Source organism: Bufo gargarizans, chromosome 3 (genome assembly GCF_014858855.1).
Source record: "Bufo gargarizans isolate SCDJY-AF-19 chromosome 3, ASM1485885v1, whole genome shotgun sequence".
Lineage (NCBI taxonomy): Eukaryota > Metazoa > Chordata > Amphibia > Anura > Bufonidae > Bufo > Bufo gargarizans.
The window spans coordinates 551,070,931-551,081,096 of NC_058082.1; the positions used below are offsets into that span (position 1 = coordinate 551,070,931).

The window sequence follows — 10,166 nt, forward strand, 5'->3', positions numbered from 1 at the left end:
AATTGGGGAAGGGGATTATAAATTTAGTACTCCATGGAAGTGTGGTACTCCCTGGAGCAACAGTCAATGCAGAGGCCCGGATGATCGGGGCATGTGTCGCACTGAGTAGTGGTGTCCTTCCAGATCCCCCTCTTGTGACACACACCTTTTTTGGGTCCGTCCCTTCTTTCCAGTATGGCGGACCACACCTGGAAAGTGTTGGCCAGGGACGATCCGGGCGCCTCCAGTTCCCGAGGTACTCCGGCCTGCTCTTTCCCAGAAAAGATCAGGGCCTAGACGACTGCCTCATAGAACTGGAGGAATGTCCCTATGCTGCCAGCGCTCCGGGACAGAACAAAAGAGTTGTACAAGGCAACCAGTACCAAGTAGACCGCGACTTTTTTTGTACCATGCCCGGGTTTTGCGCATGGCGTTATATGGCTTGAGGACTTGATCAGAGAGATCAACTCCTCCCATATACTGAATGTAGTCCACGATACAATCGGGCTTGAGGACCCTCACACAGGGACAGGGGTGATGCCGTTACCGTGAATTGTGGACAGTACAAGGACATCCCTCTTGTCCTTATATCTGACCAGCAACAGGTTTCCACTGGTAAGTGCACGGGTCTCACCCCTGGGGATAGGTACCTGGAGGGGGTAGGTAGGAAGGCCGCGCTGATTTTTCCGCACGGTCCCACAAGCGGACGTGGATCTGGCGGCGAGGGACTGGAAAGAGGGGATACTAGTATAAAAGTTATCCACATACAGGTGGTAACCCTTATCCAGCAGTGGGTACATAAGGTCCCACACAAGTTTCCCGCTAACACCCAGATTGGGGGGACATTCTGGGGGTTGAATCCGGGAATCTCGCCCCTCGTACAACGAAACTTGTAAGTCTACCCTGAGATACTCTCACAAAGTTTGTACAGCTTCACGCCATACCTCGCCCGCTTTGAGGGAACATATTGGCGGAAAATGAGTCTCCCCTTGAACGCAATGAGAGACTCATCAACCGCGACCCCCCTTCCAGGTACATAGGCCTCCAAAAATTTGGCCCCGAAGTGATCGATGACCGGCCTGATTTTGTACAGGCGGTCATAGGTAGGATCACCACAGGGGGGGGGGGGGGGACATGCTGCATTATCTGAATAATGCAGGCATTTCCGGATGGCCTCAAACCGGGTACATGTCATGGCCGTACTGTAAAGTGGGGTCTGGTAGAGGATGTCCCCACTCCAGTAATGCCTGACACTAGGTTTCTTGACTAGGCCCATGTGCAGCACGAGGCCCCAAAACGTCCTCATCTTGGCTGCACAGACCGGAGTCCAGCCACCGGGCCTAGCCAAAAAGGAGACCGGGTGTTGAGCAATGAACTGTGGGGCGTACAGGTTCGTCTGCTCCACCATTAGATTTACAAAGTGTTCACTGAAAAAAAGACTAAGGTAGTCGTATTCAGTGAAGCCCACTGTGGAAATCTGGATTCCTGGTTGGCCTACAAAGTCAGGAATCACAGGCTCAAAATCCTCTGGGGTACACCAGACAAGTTCACCGGTAGGGGGCTCAGGTGGACTTGCCTGGTGGGCCAAAAAAATAGTACGAGCCCCAGGGCAGCTCATACTAGTGTGGGCCACAGGGTCCCTGGCATGGGGGTCCCCTTGCTCCGCCTGGCGGCGTCTCCACCGCCTTGGGGGCTCATCATCATCACTAGATGAAGAGGAGGACGCGGATGACAAGAGGAAAGTGGGATCATCCTCATCCTTACTGGGGCTCCCGGAGTCAGAGGCAAGAAGTGCGTATGCCTCCTCGTCCGAGAACGTATGGCGAACCATAGGGGAGTGTGTGTGTGCGTGTGTGTGGGGGGACGGGTGTTCGCATACACTTATCCCTAAACCTAACAGAAAAAAAAATAAAACTAACAAAAAAAAATGAAAGCCCCAAAAAATAAAAATAAAAAAATAATTCAAACTCGCTGATCAGCGGTGGTGTGGGCGATGCGCTAACAGTAGCCGGACGCTGAGAGTGCTGGCCATAGTCAGCGTACGCACACAAAAAAAAACGCTTGCGCCTCAAAAAATGTGTGTGGTGGGGTGGGGCAAGCTGCAGCACCCATGGGCGGTCTAGTGTCACAGAGCTGAGTGTGCTGTGGACCCCAGACACCTGATCAGGGTGATGCTGAAAAAAATAATGTTTTCCCCCCCCCTAAACTCTCCCTAATCTCCCTGCCTAATCTAAGCTGTCCCTAAACCTGTCCCTAGGTTCCTGTGGTGGCTCAGATGGGGGGTGCTGGGCACAGAGATCGACGAGGCTCCTCTCTCCACGGCTCCAGGACGCAGAATGGAGGAGGAGAGCAGAGCTGGGGGAAGTCAACCCTCCCGCCCGCCCGTGCAGCCAATAGGAAGCGATACTGAGCGATCACATCTCAGGATCTAAGGATGGTGATTGGTGGTGTATTATCACACCACCGATCACCATCTTATTCTGGGTTATCGGGTCACCAGAGACCCGAATAACCCGGAAACGCAGCAAACCGCAGGTCTGAATTGACCTGCGGTTTGCTGCGATCACCAATGGGGGGGGGGGGGTGTCACAGGACCAGGCATTGTAAAAGTGATCACACCTGCCCCTGTCAATCACAATGCACAGGGCACAGCAGCTGCAGAGAGAGAAGAGCCTCTAGGTGTAATGGTAAGGCCCCCCGTTTTCATCCAGAGAAGATTTTGCTATCAAACATGGGGGAATTTGGCTCAAGGGTCAACCCAACACCATAATGGCGGGGGCATGGTTTGCTCTGAGACCTTTTTTCTTCTACGTCCACCCATGACTTCAAAATGGCCCCCGCTTCCCTTACCATGTAAAGAGGAGAGGGACATTCATGAGCACAAGAAAGTTTTATTAGTGGGGCAGAGGGGAATGCTATTTCCAAAATACAAAAAATTCAGAAAATTAGTGGGATAGAGATAATAGTCGCTTCTTCTACCACCATCCCGATTTGATCAATACTTTGTTGAAGAGTCAATGACCACGATGAAGTCCCAAGGTCTTCCTTCCACAGGTGCTGGAGTCAAGCAGCTCCTGAAAGCAGCCTAATTTCCGTCTTTGGGGCCTCCTGTCCTCTGTGTGCCGCTCTGCTATGGATGATGCACGCGGCAGAGGCGACATCCCTGGAATCAGAACTGGCCGCAGAGTAGGAATTATTGCAGAAAATCTCTTTCTCTCTTTCAAACCAGAAATCATTCCAGAGAATTTATTAATGAGGAAAATCAGGAACCTTGCTGAGGACTCGGTAATTATTTTACAAGGACATGTCACCGTGCGGCTACAGAGTGGGGACTAATGGCTGTGAATTATGGGTGGAAAAGCTGAATCTTAATGAATTCGGATGATTCTCTATTATTTTCTAGTGTGGCTCAGACTATTCTAAGGTCACTTTAGAAGGGGTTTCTGGTTTACGCAAGCCAAGCTTAATTATTGTCTAATGAAGAGTTCTACAACTTTCTTATATATTTTGGGGGTCATTTTTTATTAGCTATACGCCCATTTTTGGCGTATATCTGTCACAGATTCGGTCGGAAAGGGGATTTGCGGACGGATCTGTTGCTTTTCCCCGCTAACGCCAGGTCTAAAAAAGTGGGGCTGGCGTCTCTACATAACTTAGGCACATCATGCGCCAGGGCAACCATCTAAAACCGTAGTCTTAATAAATGACCCCATTTATGTTTTATCTCCTCGCAATTTCCAAGCTCTCTGCTTGCTTTCAGTGAATGGGTACACAATTGTCTACATTCGGAGGAAGTAATTCTGTCCATAGCTAGTCCTGCTCTCAGATGAGAAGGGCTTACAGTTGTCTCCAGTCTGGACAATGCTCTGTGAGCTCAACATCCTGGACTCCAGACTGATACATTGTTACAAACCAGTAGATTTGTGCAGCTGCTGCTGATGGGTTTAGCTCAAAGAGCGTTTCCTAGACTAGGGATGCCCACCCTGCGGCCCTCCACCTGTTGTAAAACTACAGCTCTCACCATGCCCTGCTGTAGGCTGTCTGGGCATGCTGGGAGTTGTAGTTTTGCAACAGCTGGAGGGCCGCAAGTTGGGCATCCCTGGTCTAGACCGTATACAATGCTATTCACTTCTAGGCTTAGAGCAGGGCTGATTACGTACAGATTTTCTGACTTTAAACAAGAATGTTATCTTAACTCGGACAGCAAGCAGAGATCTTGAACATGTTGAGGAACTAATTATATGCAACATATTCTTTCTATGCATAAAGCAGAAATATTTTTTTTTTAAAGACACATAAAATGGTGCCAAAAGCTGGGAAGGATATATTTTTGCCTACCAATTGCAATACAAAAAGTCCAAGGAGCATCAAAACCGAGGCTACAAATGGAGCATAAAAGAGAGGAGAATTGGGCAGCTAAAATAGAAGAGTCCGCTTCATCTATGGCAGACGTTGCCTTTCAAAACTAGAACAAAACTCAAGATAATTTAGAGTCCAGTTTGGTGTTTTAGTCCTCCTCTTTATGTCTTCTGAGTCTTGTTTTCATCTCTTCCTGCCGGCTTCTCCATGCCGCAATGATATCATCATCATCCATTTCTTCAGTTTCTTCTTTGGTCTTTCTATTCCGAGCCCATCGGCTTCCAGAGCTGTTACTTTCTAAGGGGTCGCTCTTCTCATCTTCAACGTTCTTAAATCTCCCAGTAAACTTTCTTTTGGAGACTGAATCGACTGTGTCTGAGATATCGGAATCTTCATGATCTAGGTAACTTCTTCTAGGTTGTATAGCGGTCGGTAGATCTGCTAACCCATTTTCTTCTTTTGAGTGGTCACTGAGGTTGGGTTCAGGGCTTTGGGATTTGTAGACGTTGGTGTGCCGGACACGATCGTACTCTTCTTCAGAAGACGTTGAAAATCTTGATGTGGCCCTGGTTGTGTCTCTGTAGCTCTGATATGATGAAGAGCCCTCTTTGTCCCATTCTGATGATTTTTTGGTGTATCCGTTGACTTGAGGGCTCACATATCGCTCATGTTCTGATTGTCTTGACCTTTCATAAGATTTTTCATTATGAAATTCCGAGGCCCTTTCTGTGTTCACACCACTGAGCCATTTGCCTACATTTGTTTCCACATCTGAACTTGTAGGTTTGGTGCTTGAAAAATTGCCAAGATTACTTAGGTAGGATGTTTTTTCAGATTTTTTCCATTCTTGGTTTGAGGACAACCTAGAACTTTGGAATTTCGAACTTAGAACACTTTCTTTCTCTTCCTCTTCATCCTCTTCTGTACCTTTCGCCTTTTTCTTCCTGTACATGTAGCTCCGCTTGTTATCAGTGACAACTTTTTCTTTCCGATATTGGCTCAATTTTTCAGTCAACTCTTCTCTCATTTCATTTTCTTTCTGGTTGAGCTTTTTTAGATCCACGTCATCCATAAAAAGTCCAAAGAGTGGGACACTTGTTTGGTTAATTTTTCTCTTAGCACTTGGTATATTTGTAGCTGAGTTCACTGACGTATTAGACAATACAGAGTCTGAGCTTTTAAAGTCACGATGCTGAAATCCAGAACCTGAGAGGCATGACCCTCCTGCTGCACCGAGTATGGAGGATCTTTCATCATCTGCTCTTTTTCCAAGATCTCCAGAAGCCATGCTCATTGATGAAGATGCACGGGACATCATCATGATCTCATTCTGTTTTTGAGCAATGGTTTCATTCACCACATTAGCTATCCAGTTCTGAATACCTGCTATGGAAATAGCATCCGCCCCAGGTGGTAAGTTTGGTGGGAGGACTTGTGCTTGGGTAACAGCACTTCTGGCCTGGGACTGATGGGATCTGTTGCTCTGCATACTCAACACTGAAGCTGCATCATTACCACCGCTACTTGAAGGTGCAATCTGAAATAGAGCAGATAACGGGATGCTACCACTTATTGAGCTTTCATTATCCCACCCACATATAGATTGGCTTTCCTCCAAGGTCTGCTTAGAACGTTCCAGAATCTCAGCCCTCCTTTGTTTGCGTTTGATACTTGCAGTGTCCTCTCCTTTAGTCAGTTCCACAATTTCCTCCTTATTTTCATTGCCTACTTTTTTCTGGTGCTTCATCTTCCAGGCTTGGTAGGCTGATATGTCTACATCCGATTGACTCGTTTGATCCTCATCTTTCTTCTCACCATTGTCCTCCTTGTTTTGGGTGTCTGATGCTTCAGAGTCTTTTTTGTGAAACCCAAATTGAATTCTCTTAACTTTCCACCTTTCCAGAGCAGTCAGCTTATGTTTGTTATTTTTGCAAAAGTTAAATAAAGAACTTGCTTCAGAGCAAAGACTTTCTTCATCGATATCCTTTTCCCTCTTTTTTTCTTTCTTGTCGCTCTTTGTTATGGCCTCCTTCTCAATTTCCATAAGCCTCTGGTTCCACATATCCCAAGTACTGTCAGTCGATACAGAGTCCGTACGTTGTCTGGTCATAAGGTTCCTTCGGCTCACTTCAAATTGTTCCTTTAACATCCGAATTTCCTGGGAGCTTACACTTTCCACATCACTAATTTCACTTGGTGAATAACATTTCTCCCTCATCATAGAATTTCCATCATCTCCAGGATCAAGGGAATGATATTTAGCATTTTCCTTCTGCCAGTTATAAATCATCTGTCTTAGCTGGTCGTCACTCACTTCTTCTTCTGGAAGTTTTATGCTTTGCTCATTTTCCTTCTTTGGTATCTCCCTTGGTGGAAGTCCTTGTTTTCGTCTCCATTCTTCATAGATTTTCTCCTCCTCATCTTCATCGATAAGGGTTGGCTGCTTAGACACTACACTTGATTTTGCCCCCAGGCTCATGGCGCTTCCCATGATGCTAGTTGTATCCTCTTGCTCAACAGTGATCGAGTGGACTTTTGCTCCCATGATGCTCTCCCTATCGCCTTCTTCTTCCACCACAATAGAATGTGCCTTGGCTTCTATGACCGAGCCTTGGCTATTGTTATCATTGTCATCTCCTCCATCAGAATATTCACGCTCTTCCAGCAATTTTTCATTAAGTTCTCGAAGCTGCATAATAAAACTATCATTAGGGTAGATGGCTCTTTTCTTGCGTAAGGTCATTAGGGCTTCAAGGATGGTCATGTGGTGAAAAATCATCAAGTAAGCTGCGACCAGAATGGCAGATCTACTCATCCCCATCTCGCTGTTCACCAAAACTTTACCTATGAAGAGAGAATAGAAGTTATTGTTTTGTAAAATGTCTACATTTTAAGTAACCATGATATTGCTCACAAGGCCATCAATCTACAATTTAGGTGGTTTGGAACAGCAATGGTAGGTGCAAAGATAGCCCAAAAGTTCCTCTGCCACATAAAAGACACCAGTTTTATAAATGGTACATGGTGAAGTTGAGGCTGGTTAAAGATTTCACATTGGGACCCAGGAGCTTTCATTTTCACCTCTACTTAGACATCCATGATGACCTCTCACCTTGAAGATGTGGACCAACTTTGTTTCAAAAGATCCCACCACTGTGTTTGGAATCCAACAATGATCAATGTTTCCAGTGAGACCAAGTAGATAGAACCCTTGTGCAACTTTACAAGGAGCAATTATGACTGCTCTGTTGGATATGTATGGGTGGTCCGATAGTTTTAATAGATGCATGGATTAAGGATCCCTGATAGGACATACAGGTTCAAGGATCTGCCATTGTCCAGAATGACCCATTCTCACAAGGCTCTGGCTGCTGCTTCATAGGACAAGGACAATGCTATTTTTAAAGGCTCTGGTGGACAGGGGTCAAGGCTCTGACAAGAAATGATTTATATTCCTGGAGTATTTAGAAGGCACTGCTTGGAAGGTTAAAACACAAGGATGATACGAGGAAAAAAGGACAACCGGCCAATATCCAACTGCCATTAACGGCAGTGACGGAAAACTGCCTCCAGTTAGTGCCGTGTGTTTGGTTTCATCGAGCCGTGATACCCTTGGACTTATATAATATATTATAACAAATTTTTTAAACAATCTAATTTCACAATTTTCGTTCAAGAGGACGTAGCCGACTTCTCCTGCTTGATTCTCAGTAGCAGTTTTATTGCCCACTTTGAGACACATACAAGTTTTTATATTATTCAAAATCAATTGATTTATCTAATATTTTTAGATGCATCAGATTGATACTAAATCGATTTATAGATCTATCTCTCTGTATCATATCTATCTATCTATATCTATCTGTCTAATAATCTACAAACACAGATAAAGCAGCAGCACAGTTAGACAGGGTGGATAGGGTGAAAATCATCAGGGAAGGCAGGCTTCTCTTCCACTGTATAATAAATCCAAAAAAACGAAGCAGCACTCCGACTTCAGGTGAAAAGGTGATGACTCAATTTATTTCCCAGGCAACGTTTCGTCCCACTCAATGAGGCCTTTGTCAAGCTTGACAATGGCCTCATTGAGTGGACCGAAACGTTGCCTGGGAAATAAATTGGGTCATCACCTTTTCACCTGAAGTCTGAGTGCTGCCTCGTTTTTTTGATTTACAGTACAGACCAAAAGTTTGGACACACCTTCTCATTCAAAGAGTTTTCTTTATTTTCATGACTATGAAAATTGTAGATTCACACTGAAGGCATCAAAACTATGAATTAACACATGTGGAATTATATACATAACAAAAAAGTGTGAAACAACTGAAAATATGTCATATTCTAGGTTCTTCAAAGTAGCCACCTTTTGCTTTGATTACTGCTTTGCACACTCTTGGCATTCTCTTGATGAGCTTCAAGAGGTAGTCACCTGAAATGGTTTTCACTTCACAGGTGTGCCCTGTCAGGTTTAATAAGTGGGATTTCTTGCCTTATAAATGGGGTTGGGACCATCAGTTGCGTTGTGGAGAAGTCAGGTGGATACACAGCTGATAGTCCTACTGAATAGACTGTTAGAATTTGTATTATGGCAAGAAAAAAGCAGCTAAGTAAAGAAAAACGAGTGGCCATCATTACTTTAAGAAATAAAGGTCAGTCAGTCGAAAAATTGGGAAAACTTTGAAAGTGTCCCCAAGTGCAGTCACAAAAACCATCAAGCGCTACAAAGAAACTGGCTCACATGCGGACCGCCCAGGAAAGGAAGACCAAGAGTCACCTCTGCTGCGGAGGATAAGTTCATCCGAGTCACCAGCCTCAGAAATCGCAGGTTAACAGCAGCTCAGATTAGAGACCAGGTCAATGCCACACAGAGTTCTAGCAGCAGACACATCTCTAGAACAACTGTTAAGAGGAGACTGTGTGAATCAGGCCTTCATGGTAGAATATCTGCTAGGAAACCACTGCTAAGTACAGGCAACAAGCAGAAGAGACTTGTTTGGGCTAAAGAACACAAGGAATGGACATTAGACCAGTGGAAATCTGTGCTTTGGTCTGATGAGTCCAAATTTGAGATCTTTGGTTCCAACCACCGTGTCTTTGTGCGACGCAGAAAAGGTGAACGGATGGACTCTACATGCCTGGTTCCCACCGTGAAGCATGGAGGAGGAGGTGTGATGGTGTGGGGGTGCTTTGCTGGTGACACTGTTGGGGATTTATTCAAAATTGAAGGCATACTGAACCAGCATGGCTACCACAGCATCTTGCAGCGGCATGCTATTCCATCCGGTTTGCGTTTAGTTGGACCATCATTTATTTTTCAACAGGACAATGACCCCAAACACACCTCCAGGCTGTGTAAGGGCTATTTGACCATGAAGGAGAGTGATGGGGTGCTGCGCAAGATGACCTGGCCTCCACAGTCACCGGACCTGAACCCAATCGAGATGGTTTGGGGTGAGCTGGACCGCAGAGTGAAGGCAAAAGGGCCAACAAGTGCTAAGCATCTCTGGGAACTCCTTCAAGACTGTTGGAAGACCATTTCAGGTGACTACCTCTTGAAGCTCATCAAGAGAATGCCAAGAGTGTGCAAAGCAGTAATCAAAGCAAAAGGTGGCTACTTTGAAGAACCTAGAATATGACATATTTTAGTTGTTTCACACTTTTTTGTTATGTATATAATTCCACATGTGTTAATTCATAGTTTTGATGCCTTCAGTGTGAATCTACAATTTTCTGTCACGGACGGTGTACAGGAAACAAGACAGTGCAAAATGAATATATGACTCACTGGATCCAAAACTAAGGAACAAAAGGGAGACCCCTGCATAAGA

At 45.4% G+C, this 10,166-nt stretch overlaps 1 protein-coding gene across 1 annotated transcript in view; it reads right to left on the minus strand.

Annotated features, from left to right (window-relative positions):
* Positions 1 to 2,576: 2,576 nt before the first annotated feature.
* STYXL2 (serine/threonine/tyrosine interacting like 2) overlaps positions 2,577 to 10,166 on the minus strand; it is a 10,780-nt gene continuing 3,190 nt past the window's right edge. The window contains exon 2 of the mRNA XM_044285868.1: positions 2,577 to 7,221. Coding sequence (XP_044141803.1) covers positions 4,487 to 7,221 — 2,735 coding nt within the window. The 3' untranslated portion in view covers positions 2,577 to 4,486. The remainder of the gene's footprint in view (positions 7,222 to 10,166) is intronic.